This window comes from Silurus meridionalis, chromosome 23, assembly GCF_014805685.1.
Source record: "Silurus meridionalis isolate SWU-2019-XX chromosome 23, ASM1480568v1, whole genome shotgun sequence".
Taxonomy (NCBI): domain Eukaryota; kingdom Metazoa; phylum Chordata; class Actinopteri; order Siluriformes; family Siluridae; genus Silurus; species Silurus meridionalis.
Window position 1 is genome coordinate 19,115,145 of NC_060906.1, and position 15,794 is coordinate 19,130,938.

General features: G+C 36.7%; 2 protein-coding genes across 2 annotated transcripts; both read left to right on the forward strand.

Annotated features, from left to right (window-relative positions):
* The first annotated feature begins 798 nt into the window (after window positions 1–798).
* LOC124376701 (crooked neck-like protein 1) lies at window positions 799–5,545 on the forward strand. Its single transcript, XM_046835916.1, has 4 exons — window positions 799–867; window positions 3,659–3,823; window positions 4,857–5,069; window positions 5,360–5,545. Exons 2-4 carry the CDS (start codon window positions 3,731–3,733, stop codon window positions 5,543–5,545), a joined length of 492 nt encoding a protein of 163 aa, XP_046691872.1. The 5' UTR covers window positions 799–867; window positions 3,659–3,730.
* A 2,544-nt stretch (window positions 5,546–8,089) lies between these two features.
* Window positions 8,090–14,137, forward strand: LOC124377018 (crooked neck-like protein 1). Its single transcript, XM_046836281.1, has 13 exons — window positions 8,090–8,239; window positions 8,328–8,419; window positions 8,512–8,670; window positions 8,762–8,928; window positions 10,583–10,761; window positions 10,974–11,144; window positions 11,585–11,776; window positions 11,866–11,925; window positions 12,246–12,326; window positions 12,409–12,648; window positions 12,747–12,848; window positions 13,249–13,497; window positions 13,752–14,137. Exons 3-13 carry the CDS (start codon window positions 8,585–8,587, stop codon window positions 14,007–14,009), a joined length of 1,785 nt encoding a protein of 594 aa, XP_046692237.1. The 5' UTR covers window positions 8,090–8,239; window positions 8,328–8,419; window positions 8,512–8,584; the 3' UTR covers window positions 14,010–14,137.
* The last annotated feature ends 1,657 nt before the right edge of the window (window positions 14,138–15,794 follow it).

Consider the following 15,794-nt stretch of genomic DNA (forward strand, 5'->3'; position numbering starts at 1 on the left):
GAGGAATGTGTGGCTAAAGTGAAGGTGTGGCTGGTGGATCCCTGACAGTCCCAAACATGTTTTCTGAATCAGGCTTTGCAATATATATATTAATAATAAAATGGTTCTGCAATGAATTCTTCATTTTGATTGCCATTGATTGTATATTTGTTGCAGAAACTGTTATCACTTAGTTTTGATTATTCAAACTAAAATAAGATCTTGGTGTCAATATAATGTTTAAAAAACAATCATGTTTAAAGTGGGTTTTCACATGAATCACTGTCTAAAATGACAGATAAAAAAAGAGTTTTTAACCTGGGTGCCTAATAGAATACATAAAAAACTGAAACTTGAATGGGACCATGGAGCTTTTACAGTAAACATCATTGGTGAGCTGTCAGGGTCAGCAAAGCCTTCTCTGCTGGCCTAAACACTATCAGAAGCACAGACCTACATTTACAACCTAAATTCTAATAGTTGTTCTATGAAATTGTATTAATGTATTCCCAACAGTTTATTCTCTTCATTTCATAGCGTTTCTCTTGGCTGCACTGCTTCCAGTACGTGTATGTGGATGTTTGATTTTTTTTAGTTAAGATTTTTCTGTCCTCTGATTGGTTGGTTAGAGCCAAGTTCGACTGGCAAACACATCTGTAGCGCTCTGCACACATTAATACATCTGAGTTGGACTTTTTTATTCCTGTGGTGGAAGAGAAATTGATTTGGTCTCGGACATACTTGAGAAGAGGTCGGCCAACACGAAGCTAGCTAGCATGACTCAGCCCGGACAAGGTTTTGTTCGCCACTTCAAGACCAGTGATTACAAGCAGTACCACTGGATTACAGCCTCTGAAAAGTGATACACTTTATGACTATGCATCTCTGGTGAGTAGGTTTTATTTTGTTAAAACTTTAATGTTTTTGTCATGTTATTAGACAAATATTAATATATATGTAAAATGCCTCTCTCTGTGTAATGCCATGCGTTGTTATATTGCTGTTTTGTATTGTAACGATGGTTTCTATAATTGCAACGTAATAGTGGTGTATTAAGAGGTGGATTAGGGTGGGTAAGTCCCCACTGTAGGCCCAGGTACCAATTGGCCCAGGTACCAAATGCCACTGCAAATTTCGCTATGCTTTCTTTTTCCGCATTGTTCCAAATAATGTGTACCAGACTTCGGCACTGGTAAAGTTAATGACACATTATTCCTGGAACTGGGTTGGAGACTGTTCAACAGTTCATGGAGAAAACAAACGCTGGACGGTCCAGCGTTTGTTTTCTCCATAAAGGAATTATGATTGTTCTTTCAAATATCACTCAAAGATCACCTCTATGACTTACTCCTGGTAATTTCTCATAGTAAGTTTTTAACATTTATTTACTGACCAATCTATTCCTTTCATATCATTTCAATACACAAAGGTGTGTCATCACATTACATCACATCACATATTAGTGCCGAGCCAACCTACAACACCCTGAGTTTAAACCGTGCTGATGCTGAATATCAACAGCACGATAAGGTTACTGGTCATTTTCTCAAAAAAGAGATGCCCGACCTTTTTTTTCTACGATCCGACTTGATTGAGGGCTGTGAGACAAAAATAAAAGTTGCATTGTACCCGAAGATTATATAAAAATTTGCTGTGGTTTATGATTTTATATGTAAAGAACAGTAAACAATGACTGTGTAATCTGCTTAACTAATGCAGGTTTATTTTCAAAGTTCTACTTCAGTGAAGCTAACAAGTAAATACAATGAAAAACGATCCAATTTATTATGCGATAAGTTGTTCCAAACGTACAATTGTAAAATGGATTGCAGTAAGAATCTATTGAACAATTTATTGGGACTGGACTAACGCACATACACACACAATTCAACAAACTCATTAATTAGACACAAATACTGTTTTGATCTTTTTGCTGCTAAAGCAATTCAATTTAGGGTTTACATCTACAGTATCTATTATTATACAGACAATTAATTGGCACTATCACAAATCTTCTTGGTACTGATGTGTCCCTGTGTCTACTGTCTTATGTTTTTTTTTGTTTTGTTTTTTATTAAATGTCGCACATGTGCACTTTTTTTGTAGTGTCCTAGTTAGTTTGTGTATAACTCCAATTTGTGACACTGGGCAAAATGTAAATAATACCCTGTGCAATTATTTGCAAATTTCATAAATCCATTTTCTATTCACAATAAAACAAACAAACAAACAAACAAACAAAAACCATATCAAATGTGTAAACTGAGGATATTTACAATTAAAAGGAAGGAACAAGGTCATTTAAATATGATGGCTGCAACATCTCTCAAAAAGTTGGGACAGGTCCATGTTTACCACTGTGTAGCATCACATCTTCTGCCTGTATACATTTGGGACCCGAGGAGACCAAGTTTTGGAAAAGGAATGTTCTAGCTGCTCATCAGTTCTGAGTGTCCTTTGTTGTGTTTTTTATTTTATGATGTGTCAAATGTTTTTAAATGGTGAAAGGTCTAGAGACTGTGCCTCGCTAAGATAAACAATTTCTACTGTCATTTAACCTTATTCATTGCAAAATGTTTATCCAACTATTTAAAATTAATAACTTACTTTTTTCCAGACTTTTGGTCCATTCCAACTTTGTTTTTTGGGGTTTTTTTTTTATTAAAATAGTACAGTTTAAACATTTGATATGTTTTCTATGTTCTGTTGTGAACAAGAATGCAATGGTTTTGCAAATCATCGTATTCTTGTTTTATTTACATTTGTAAAGTGATCCAAATTTTTTTTGGAATTGTGGTTGTAGTTTTGTGTTACTTTGTCCAGTTACATAGTCTTATGTAGCACTTTGGTCCTGTTGAACAGTGTTTCGTTTCACTGTGTACTCTACTCTCTTTATATAGTTGGAATGTCTACTTGACTTGATTTGACAATAGAGTTCAATCCCCAATACAGCTATACAATGCCCTCTTATGAGATCAACAAAGCTGCTCTTTATTTTTCCAATTATTTTCCAAATGTCCTTCCTACTTCTCTTCTCATATATGACATGTCAATATGACAATGGTCAGTACAAGCCAACTTTGGCCCACAGGCCCTAGTTTGGATATCTGTAATATAGAAGTTAGATCAACACATTGTATAACTCACCTGTCTGCATCATCTAGAACTGAGCCTTGGATAAGAACCATCTCACCTGGATGGAGGCCTTCCAGGATGCTTATTAATATGGGGATGGGCTGAGAAAATCACAACTAATTGCATTATTATACTATCACCTATTGTTATTGTTATTGTTAATAATAATAATATTAATAATAATAATAATAATAAAATATCATAAAGTCCCCAATACCTTTACCAGACATCCTTATTAACATTTATTTTCTTGTTAAACAACTATATGTAAATGTGTTGATATTAGATAAACATCATATAAACAGCCTGAAACTGCTCAAGGCCCCTGGTACAACTTACAAAACCCCTTTGCCAGACTTTTTACTGGACAAGGGACAATAAATTACTTAACTTAACTTAAAAACCAATTTATTTAACTACATAATAATACTTAAATTACATCAACACAATGATTCTGTTGAAATCGGTAAGATATCAAAATGCCTGTAAAATTGTCAAAATCGATTTTCCATCATGACATGTGTGTATGCTTGTGTGTTTACAGTTCGTACATGTTCAGGTGATCTGAAAGTATGCACTTGACTGAATCCCCAAACAGCAGGCCCAGCAGCTTTTCATGAACTACACAGTGCTTAAGAAGAAGTTTGAAGACCGGATAGGAGTCGAGGACGTCATCGTCATAAAAAGGATATTTCAATACGAGTTTAAGGTAAGAGATCACACAATATTTTATGAAATTATTGTATACATAAACACATTGCACATTTAGTTATTGTAAATTATGGTTATGTGCATTTTCTGACTGAATGTTAACATTTTACTTCATATGTATATAATAAAATTATTTTTATATTTATATTATATTAAATTATATATTTATATATATTTAATTATATTAAAAATACAATTTTATAATGCACAAATAGCAGTAGTATATTATAAAGTAATTAAAGACTGTTTACACAAAATGTGCTGTTTACAGTTTTTGATTTATTAGAAAATGACAGTTATAGTTTTATGCTCAGTGGAGAATGGTCACTCTGTGCTCTCCTGAAGTCAACAACCATCTCTTTCGTTTTGTCAACGTTCAGAGACAGGTTGCTAGCTCCACACCAGGCTGTTAACTGTTGCACCTCCTCTCTGTATGCTGACTCATTGTTCTTGCTGATAAGACCCAGCATGGTCATGTTAATCGGGTCGTGTTATAGCTCACCTTCACTAAAATCTGGCTGTTGTACTGCAAGTTTAAAATTCTGCAGGTGCTCTGGAAGTCATATATTGACTTTGAAATCGAGAAGAAGGACTATGAGAACACGCGTGGACTTTATTACAGGCTCTTACAGCGCACATAGCATGTCAAGATAGGATTATTCTTCTAACATAAGAGCTCTAAACACATCCCCGGGGCACCAGTTTATCTCCATAATGACACAGAGCTTCATCCACATCATTTAAAACATTTTTTCGGAAAATATTTTCTGCCTCTGTACTGTTTGAGCTCTGAGTCTATTACGATTGGTGAAGTGTGAATTCTGTGAATCCTTTTCTAATTAGAACACAAAATACCTGCACTACAGAGAGCTTATTTTTATATGCAGAGATAACATCAGTTCTGACGTTGTAATGATATGAACCATTTCAGTCCAAGTACCAGTTCATGTCATGCAAATCTCCTCAAATAGCGACTGATCATCTCGTTAGTGTGCAGGTTAAGACCATCTGTTTTTGTCTGTCATGTGCAGGTATGGAAAAGTTACGCACAGTTTAAGCTGTCGATGGAAAGTGAGGAGCGACTGCAGCGGTGCAGGCAGGTATATGAGGAAGCAAACCGAGGCCTTAGACCGTGTGAGGAAAAGGGGCAGAGGCTCATGCTGCTCAAAGCCTGGATGAATTTCGAGCAAAAATTCGGCACCTCGGCCGACAAGGACAGAGTGAAGAAGCTCATGCCCAAGCAGGTAAAGAAAAAGAGAAAGCTTACAGCAAAGGACGGGGTGTGTAGGAGAAAACACATTTTGTGGTCTTTCATCTCATAGTCCAAATTATGTCCAGTTTTGACATCACAGATTTTAATATCACAATGAATAAAAAACGTTCATTTTGTAACAGTAAAAGCTTTTTGGATTGAATTAAACAAAATAAAAAATGGTGCATGTTGACCATTTCATTTATATATGTCCAATTTCAACGTTGAAGGCACATAATGTGAACTTTGATCTCTAAATCTATTTATCGATTTGTTCTCCAGGTGGACACTGGATGGGAAGAATATTACGACTACATCTTCCTGGAGGATGCTGCTAATCAGCCAAACCTCAAACTGCTCTCCATGGCCAAGATGTGGAAGAAGCAGCAACAGCAGGACCAGGATCAGGAGAAACAAGATGCAGAAAGGAATCAGTCTACTGAACCCACACAGCCAAGAGATGAGTAGGAGGAAACCATGTTTTATAGAGTATATTGTGCACTACAGTGTCAATAACCCAGTTAGGTTGTACACTATGCATGAATATATGAGGCTGATATTGGAATATGACCTCTCTGAATCACTTTTTCCTCCTGTGAATGAGTTGAAAAATGTAAAATAACTGATAAAAAAAAAAATCCATGATTAAAAATTGTTATTGCATCTATTTGACTTTTTTTGTTTGTTTGTGGAAAATGGAAAAGTAGACTTGGACAGCTTTAGTATTTAGTATTATACTGCCCTAATAATGTCTCCTAAATGATAATAAAACAAAATGTGGATCTGGGCATTACATGCAAGTGGGTAAAAATGAGCCTGCCCAAATAATAACTGGCTAAATACTGAAGGTGTCCATGTTGTATAATAATGTAACATAATATAATAAAGATGATATAATAATATGTTGACGTGGACATCCAGTATTATTTGTGTAGGTGTGTCAGAACCATTTCATTGACTGTTTGGGTATTCAGACAAAAATGGGGGTAAAATTAAGTCAGATAAAATAAAAAAAAATGACAAGTTTATACTGCCATCTACAGGTAAATACATACGTTTTCGTGAATTTGAACATAAAACATTAAACATAAAATGGTTGCTGAGGGTGTACATAATTTTGAGATACTATATATATATATATATATATATATATATATATATATATATATATATATATATATATATATATATAGAGTATCTCAAAATTATGTACACCCTCAGCAACCATTTTATTATAATCTTCTCAAGGGACAATACAACAAAAATTAAACTTATATATATTTTAGAGTAGTCTGTGTGCAGCTTTATAGCAGTGTAGATTTACTGTCCTCTACAAAATAACAAAAAAAATTAAAAAGTTATAATTATTATAAAATTATTATTTTGCTTGATTTTCTTTTCCATCCATTATTCATATACTTCTGGTCACGTGTTCTGCCGCTCCTCTCTCTGATTGGCTAATCCGTCATATCGGGAGATTTCTATGAGGGAAAAGTTAAGGCGGGAAAATTACATAGAAAAGTATTGAGTGGAAAAAGCCAAAGAAAAGAAATAAAGAAAAGCATTGAGTGTTTTGTGAGCAAATTTATTTTGTTAAATTGGTCGTTTTCTAGTCATTTCTGGAGTCATGGCGTCCACCTCGACAGGAAACAGAGAAACCGTTAGAGAAGAAGGTAAGATGGACAGGCGCGTGCACGAGAGCTAAGCGTGTGTAGCTGACTAGGGTGGCTAAACAGTCTAGCTATTTTTATTTATTATTAAAATAACTATAAATTTAAAGGTACTATGAAGTAATATATGATTTTATTTGGGTTTAATTTGTATGTAGGTATATATAGTTACACCCTGGCAAATTATTTATGAATTTGTAACTGTACCATAGAAATGCTAAATCCGAGGTGCCCAAACATTTTATATAAAAAATCAAACTTGATTGCGGTCTGTGGTCTAAAGATAAATTATTGACAAATTAAAATGAAATAGACATTACCTTGATGATTTATTAATATCTAAAAATAAATATATAGCAGACATGACCCTAATCTGCTTAACTAATGCAATATGTTTAGACTACAGTTCAGTTCCTAATACAATAATACAGATATTCAGTGATCAAATTTTTTTTTTTTTATCCAAATGCCATTTCAAATCACACTTTCTATACTTTATATGACAGCAGGTAAAATCAATGGTCACCATAGACCAGCTTTGGTGAGGGGTCATCTCTGATCTAAGCATAGGCAGATCACATCTTCAGTACTTTTGGAGCACCCTTGCTGTTAACAACATTAATTCTCAATCAAACTGGACACAAACATTACATTTATTTTCCATTTACATTTGGGAATGAAGAAATTACAATTAGTATATTTACTTTATTCAAAAACCTTTACAGAATTTATCAGACAGTCTTATCCAGAGCCATTTACAATGAGCTCATTTATACATCTGAGTAGTTTAGGGTTCAGGGCCTTGATAAAGAGCCCAGCAGTGGCAGTGCTCAACGTTCTGATCTCTTAACCACTGAACCATCTCTTAACCTCTAAACTATCTCTTAACCACTAAACTGTCTCTTAACCACTAAACTGTCTCTTAACCACTGAACTGTCTCTTAACCACTAAACTGTCTCTTAACCACTAAACTGTCTCTTAACTACTGAACTGTCTCTTAACCACTAAACTGTCTCTTAACCACTGAACTGAACTGTCTCTTAACCACTAAACTGTCTCTTAACAACTAAACTCTCTCTTAACCACTGAACTGAACTGTCTCTTAACCACTAAACTGTCTCTTAACCACTAAACTGTCTCTTAACCACTGAACTAATTACATTAATTACAAATGTTGACTTTCAAAAGGGTTTTGGAGACACTGACATTTTAAGATCCTTCAGCTGATCCTGACATGATTTCTTTTCACACATTGATTTATATGTAATTATTTGAATGAAAAGTTGTATTAAAAGCTGTGTTAGTTAACAAGAACACTGCCATGTCTTCCTGTACCAGGTGAAGAATAAAGCCCCGGCTGAGGTGCAGATCACAGCTGAGCAGCTGCTACGTGAAGCCAAGGAACGTGAACTTGAGCTTCTTCCCCCTCCACCGAAACAGAAGATCACTGATGAGGAGGAGTTAAATGATTACAAATTACGAAAACGCAAGGTAAGATGACAAAAGCCTGGGTCTTTACTTTATGGGGTTCCTGGTTTACTTTATCTTCCTGTTTCACCACCAATGATCTGATCTACAGGGATTTGATGAAAATATCAGGAAGAACCGGACTGTCATCAGCAACTGGATCAAGTACGCACAATGGGAGGAAAGTCTGAAGGAAGTACAGAGGTATGACACTTTTGGATATCTATTATTAATAATGCTGAGTTGAATGAATTATGGTTCAACTTTCTTTAATGTTTCTGATGTTTTGGTTAAAGAGCTCGGTCTATCTACGAGCGAGCGTTAGACGTGGATCATCGGAATGTCACGCTGTGGCTGAAATATGCCGAGATGGAAATGAAGAACCGTCAGGTCAATCACGCTCGCAACATCTGGGACAGAGCCATAACCATCCTACCCCGAGTCAACCAGTTCTGGTAATCGTTACACTTCATTTCCTATAGTTTAATTATTGGATCCTTTCTGTTTGATGGTACTGACCTGATGTTGGTCTGGATATGTTCACAGGTACAAATACACTTACATGGAGGAGATGCTGGGGAATGTAGCAGGCTGCAGGCAGGTGTTTGAGCGCTGGATGGAGTGGATGCCAGAGGAGCAGGCCTGGCACTTGTACATTAACTTTGAGCTGCGCTATAAGGAGGTGGAGAAAGCCCGCTGCATTTATGAAAAATATATCCTTACCAGAGTGCTTGTGTTTGGGATGTGAAACAATTATGTGCCTGTTTTTGGAATGAATGTGAGCTTTTTTTTTTATGAAACACTACAGAGTTCTTATCAGGATTTCGAGAACTTTATACATGATTCTGGTTCCTGGGATGTAAGAACTAGGAGTTGCATCACTGTTCAAGAAGAGGAATTGAACAGTCTGCTGATCAGTAATTAGAGCGTAAAACAAAAAGATTCAGGTCAGTGATACCAAGCAGGAGGTGATCAGATCAAATGCAGGAAAAATCAGAACAAGTAGAGCTGGGCGATAAATCGATTATATCGATTAACTCGAATGTGTAGTTTACATCGATATGTTTTAATAAAAATCGGTTTTCTCTTTAATGTCCGCCGACGCTCCACTCTGGGCTCCCATGGTTTCAAGCGAACTCCCCCGCGCGTTTGCCATAGAGATACACAAATAACATGGCAGCGAACAAGCAAAGGTAGCAGTAGCATCAATTTACTGCAGCATCTCAAACAGGCATGCTGTCGAGTGGGAGAGATGTAGGGCCCTACGAAGTGAACAAGACAGCGGCAGCACAAGACTGCGCTTAAGCAGCCGCATCCTGAAAATACACGGTTAAGCAGCCGCACTTTGTTTAGTGTTGCGCGTCTAATCGTACACTTCCGGTACGGGTGGTGGGAGCGGTCAAAATACCTGTAAAGACGCTTCAGAACGGCGTTTCCGTTAGGAAACCGAACAATCAGAGCATTTGAATCACCACAATCAAACGCTCATAAAACATTTTTTTGAGGTTTGCTCAATCTTTCAAATAATTCTTAGAATTAGAATCTCCCTGTCTTTTATATTCTTATTTCAAATTTCAACTTATTTTAATGTGGAGTTTTAAGTAAAGGCAAAATCACTCCAAACATCACTGCATTATTAACCATGTTCCACATTCAAACACTCATAAAATATTTTTCTTTATAGGTTTGCTCAATCTTTCAAATACTTCTAATTTACAGTGTCCCTGTCTATTACTTGAAATTTATTGTTAAATTTCAACTTATTTTACTGTGGAGTTTTGGAGAAAAGTAAAGGCAAAATCACTCAAAACCTCAGGTGCATTTTCAATCATGTTCCACATTTAAACACTCATAAAACATTTTTCTTTGTAGGTTTGCTCATTTTATTTTATGTTACGTTCTATTTTCACAATTTACAATGGCTTGTTGTTTCTGATTGCACTTTAACCCATTTAATAAAGTAAAAACTTTTTTTTGAACATATGTAGGTTGATTTTAAGCAGGTGGAAAAAATCGATTTAAATCGCAAATCGGATTTTTTGTGAAAAAATCGGGGATTTTTTTTTAGGCCATATCGCCCAGCCTTAGAACAAAGTTTACTTTGAAATATGACCCATGAAACTCACAAATTATTGTTCCTGGTCTTTACAAAATTTGCATTGAAATTGTGGCCTTGGGTCCAGTAAAACAATGGAAATTTATGAGTGAATAATTGTGTTCCTTACAAAACTAGCGGGAAAAAATTGCATGTGATTTCAATCCCATCAACAGTTTTGTGGATCTCAATAAACCATATACTACTGTGTTATATGTTACTACTTCTGGTATTGAACTCATATCTAGTTGAGGTCCTCAACTTCTCTGCACTTGTGACAGTCCACCCTGAAGTGAAGAACTGGACCAAATACGCTCGCTTCGAAGATAAACACGGTTTCATTGTTAATGCGAGAAAAGTGTACGAGAGAGCCACCGAATTCTTTGGTGAGGAGCAGATCGATGTAAACCTCTATTTGGCTTTCGCTAAATTCGAGGAGAAACAAAAAGAGGTAAATTCCTGCTCAAATCTCCTCAATGCACAAAGTCATTCAGAAAATGTGTTTCAGCTCTGATGATGTTCTTATGTTGAACAAGCATAATACAGTAAAGTCTTGTATTTATCTTGGCTTTTTTAGTTAAAATCAGTAAAATATTTAAATGCATTTTAATTTGTTAAATCGATTTTTCAACATGGCGAGAGTATATGCTTGTGTGTTTTCAGTATGATCGTGTTCGGGTGATCTATAAGTACGCACTGGACCGAATCCCCAAACAGCAGGCCCATCAGCTTATCAACAACTACATAGTGTTTGAGAGGAATTTTGGAGACCGGAGAGGAATCGAGGACGTCATCGTCAGCAAAAGGAGATTTCACTACGAGGAGGAGGTTAAGGTAAGAGATCACACAATATTCTATTAAATATTTAAACATATGATAAGGGAGTTTATCAAATACTTATACACATTGCAGATTTGGTTATGTGTAAATTATGGTTATGTACCAATGCTAACATTTTACTTCATATGGCTCTAATAAGATTGTTTAAAGTATTTATATTCCTTAGAAATTTACTTGTCAGGTTTTTCCCCGCATCCGTTAGATGTCAGCAAGAGCTTCTATTTTTGTGGTAGTTTAACACGTTATAAACACGTTATAATAACACACGTTATTTAACACATATAAACACGTTACACACATACATATACACGACTACAGAATTGTATGGTATTTAAAACGAATTCGGCTATTTCTAACCCTGTTCTAAATAAACCTGTTTTAAATACTAAGTGTACAGATACCCATTTGTCTTTTGTCTCTGTGTCTTATTTTAGGCAAATCCACACAATTATGACACCTGGTTTAATTACCTGCGTCTGTTAGAGGGCAAAGCCGATGCGGACACAGTTCGAGAAGGGTACGAACGAGCCATCGCCAACGTTCCCCCCATTATTGAAAAAAAACACTGGAGGCGCTACATTTACCTGTGGGTTAATTACGCTCTCTACGAGGAGCTGGAAGTCAAGGTGAGTCCTGATACCTGGCACTGAACTACACTGAGGTTTAGTAGAATTTGAATGTAAAATGTGCACGTGCTGGTTTTGTTTTCTGACAGGACCCTGAAAGAACAAGGCAGGTGTATCAGGCATGTCTGGATCTCATTCCACACAAAAAGGTACATCACACAGTGCTGAATAAATTACTGTTTTTATGAAGACTATAAATAATAATTTTTCATAATGCACAAATAGCAGTAGTACGTTTTAAAGTAATTAAAGACAGCATTATACCACACAATATGTGCCCTTTCTATCAGTTTTTGATTTAATAGCATTCGACAGTCAGTTTCTATCCTTTAAATGGACATTTCTGTGTTAAAATGTCTATTTTTGTGTTATTTGTATTAAACCAGCTGTAATTAACATAATCCAAAAATTACAATTTATCTGTAGTTTATAGACGTATTGATTTGTGTTGTTTTAATCTTGTTTATAGTTCACCTTCGCTAAAATCTGGCTGTTGTACGGCAAGTTTGAAATTCGCCAGAAGAACCTGCAGAACGCCAGACGAGGCCTGGTAAATGTCACCATCCTTTAGTATTAAATAGTTCAGCTTATTAAAACTGCACTCTGATTCCTTGCACACTTTGTAATCACAGGGCACAGGCATTGGGAAATGTCCAAAAAACAAGTTGTTCAAGGGATACATCGAGCTGGAGCTGCAGCTCAGAGAGTTTGACCGCTGCAGGAAGCTGTATGAGAAGTACCTGGAGTACGGCCCAGAGAACTGCACCACCTGGATCAAGTTTGCAGAGCTCGAGACAATCCTTGGAGACGTAGAAAGGGCGCGGGCCATATATGAGCTGGCCATCAGTCAGCCTCGTCTCGACATGCCAGAGGTATCGCCAACATGTTGCTTGCTCTTTTAAACACTGCTTTATATTTCACCTACACGTTCCTGTGTTTCTAACGTATTGTTTCTATGGAACTTCTGCAGGTGCTCTGGAAGTCATATATGGATTTTGAAATCGAGCAGGAGGAGTATGAGAACGCGCGTGGTCTTTATAAGAGGCTCTTACAGCGCACACAGCATGTCAAGGTAGGATGATTCTTCTAACATAAGAGCTCTAAACACATCCCAGGGGCACCAGTTTATCTACATAATGACACAGAGCTTCATCCTCATCATTTAAACATTTTTTTGGAAAATATTTTCTGCCTCTGTACTGTTTGAGCTCTGAGTTTATTACAATTGGTGAAGTGTGAATTCTGTGAATCCTTTCTTAATTAGAACACAAAATACCTGCACTACAGAGAGCTTATTTTTATATTAAATTAATTGAGCATTTATAGAATTATGCAGAGATCAAATCAGTTCTGACGTAATGATATGAACTATTTCAGTCCAAGTTCATGTCATGCAAAGCTCCACAAAATAGCAAGCGATCTTCTCGTTAGTGTGCAGGTTAAGACCATCTGTTTTTGTCTGTCGTGTGCAGGTATGGAAAAGTTACGCACAGTTTGAGCTGTCGATGGAAAGTGAGGAGCGACTGCAGCGGTGCAGGCAGGTATATGAGGAAGCAAACTGCAGCCTGTGCACGTGTGAGGAAAAGGAGCAGAGGTTCATGCTGCTCAAAGCCTGGAAGAATTTTGAGCAGGAGTTCGGCACCTCGGCCGACAAGGACAGAGTGAAGAAGCTCATGCCCAAGCAGGTGAAGAAGAGGAGGAAGCTTACGGCAAAGGACGAGGTGTGTAGGAGAAAACACAGTTTGTGGTGTATCATCTCATAGTCCAGATTATGGAGTTTTAACATCACAGATTTTATATCACAATGAATAAACGGTTCATTTTGAAACAGTAAAAGCTTTATAATTGAATTAAAAAAAAGAAAAAAAAATATTGCATGTTGACCATTTCATTTACATGTGGCCCTTTTCAACGTTGAAGGCACATAATGTGAACTTTGATTTAAACTCTGACTGTGTATTAATTTGTTCTCCAGACGGACGCTGGATGGGAAGAATATTACGACTACATCTTCCCGGAGGACGCTGCCAATCAACCAAACCTCAAGCTGCTGTCCATGGCCCAGATGTGGAATAAGCAGCATCAGCAGGAACAGGAGAAACAAAAGGCAGAAAAGGATGAATCTACTGAACCCACACAGCCAAGAGATGAGCAGGAGGAAAGCAGAGAAACACAGGAGCCTCTAGAGAGTGTGCCTGATGATCAGGACGACAGTGACAGCAGCAGTGAGTGAAAGTGAAACTAAAAACTAAAACTGTCATTGAGACTTTTCATGGATTCCCATGGTGGAATATTTACTCCCGGATGTGTCTTTAGTTTCGAAGGACCATCTAATAAAATTCTTCAACACTTCACTGATTATACAGTTCTCTCTCCCCTTCTCTTTTAAATACATTTTAAACTGTCTATTAATAAGCTTAGATGTTGACACAAGTTCTTGTTGAATTTAGTAGTGTACAGAAACATTATCCACACAAAGAGCTGCATTTTTTTGAGATTGTCCATGAGCTTGGCAGCTAAACCCAGCCATCTAAACTCAGGAGCCACTGAAAAAGCCGTGACGTGGCCATGACACTCTTTCTGCGCCACAGAGTTGTCTGCCTTCCCCAAGACTGCAGAGACACGAAGAAAAAGAAAATGAAATCGCACACATGAGCCTGTCATTTAAAAGCATTCATTCTCAGGGTCTGGTGTGATTATTCATTTGTTACAGTGAACAAAATCATAGATGTTACTAAAGCTGTTATGGTGCCTTGTAAAAGTTTGGAAACACTTAGTCTTTTATCGTTTTTTGGAACACACACGTTCCATTCATTTATATGCAACCAACTAGGGCATTGAATGATTGGAAGAAAGTCCAAATTTGACATTTATAGCTCCAACAGAAGATCTTATGTAAGACAGAGAACTGCCTCACCACCACAGTGAAACATGAAGGTGGAAGCTTAATGGTTTGGGGTTGTTTTGGAGCAGGGAAGGGAAAGTGTATCTAGATAGGAGGCTAAGCAGGATATTTATTTTATTTAAAATTATCTATACATTTAATAGACAAGAGTTCAATGCCTAAAACTATACTACAGCTATTCAGTGACCTCTAATGAGAGACATGAAGTTGTTCTTTATCTTTCAAAAGTTTTTAGCTGCGCTATAAGGAGGTGGAGAAAGCCCGCTGCATTTATGAAAAATATATCCTTACCAGAGTGCTCGTGTTTGGGATGTGAAACAATTAAATGGCGGTTTTTGGAATTAATTATTTATTCTATATGCATTTATTTATTTTTTGTAAAGAAACACTTCACAGACCTTATAGAGACCTTGAGAGCTTTATACATGATTCTAGATCCTGAGCTGTAAGAACTAGGACTTGCATCACTGTTCAGGTAGAGTAATTAACAGTCGGCTGATCAGTAATTAGAGTGTAAAATTTAAAGATTCAGGTCAGTGATACCAAGCAGAAGGTGATCAGATCAAATGCAGAGAAAAACTGAACAAAGTTTACTTTTAAATATGACTCATAAAAATGTGACTGAATGGAAAACAAAACATCAAGCTGCAATCTTTTTTTGTTCTTCAGACAAACAAATCAAAGCTAAAATTAATTTAACTATTGATATTGCCCAACCACATGTCTGCTCAAATGTTCCAATTATTGTTCTAGGACAGTCCATGTGAAGTGAAACTTAGTTGTCCATTCTGGGTAAACAATTGTGTAACATCACCCAGTGACAGGGAGAAATAAATTAATACATTTATTGCAGTGGTGAATCACAGAGTTGGACTCAGTGACGGTGCCAAAACAAACAACAAACAAAAAAACTTCCCTGCTTATGTACATTGTAACCTGTCCAAAAATACAGCTGGTAGCACTCGCCTCTAACCCAAGTGTGTCTATACAGAAAACTTCTACCAGTGTGGGGTGGGGGTTGGGTATGTAGAGATGCGCCCAAACTACCTGTACACACAGCGCTTTTAAAAGTGATGAGGACAGATGGTAAGCTGTGTTGATGTACAATTGAGT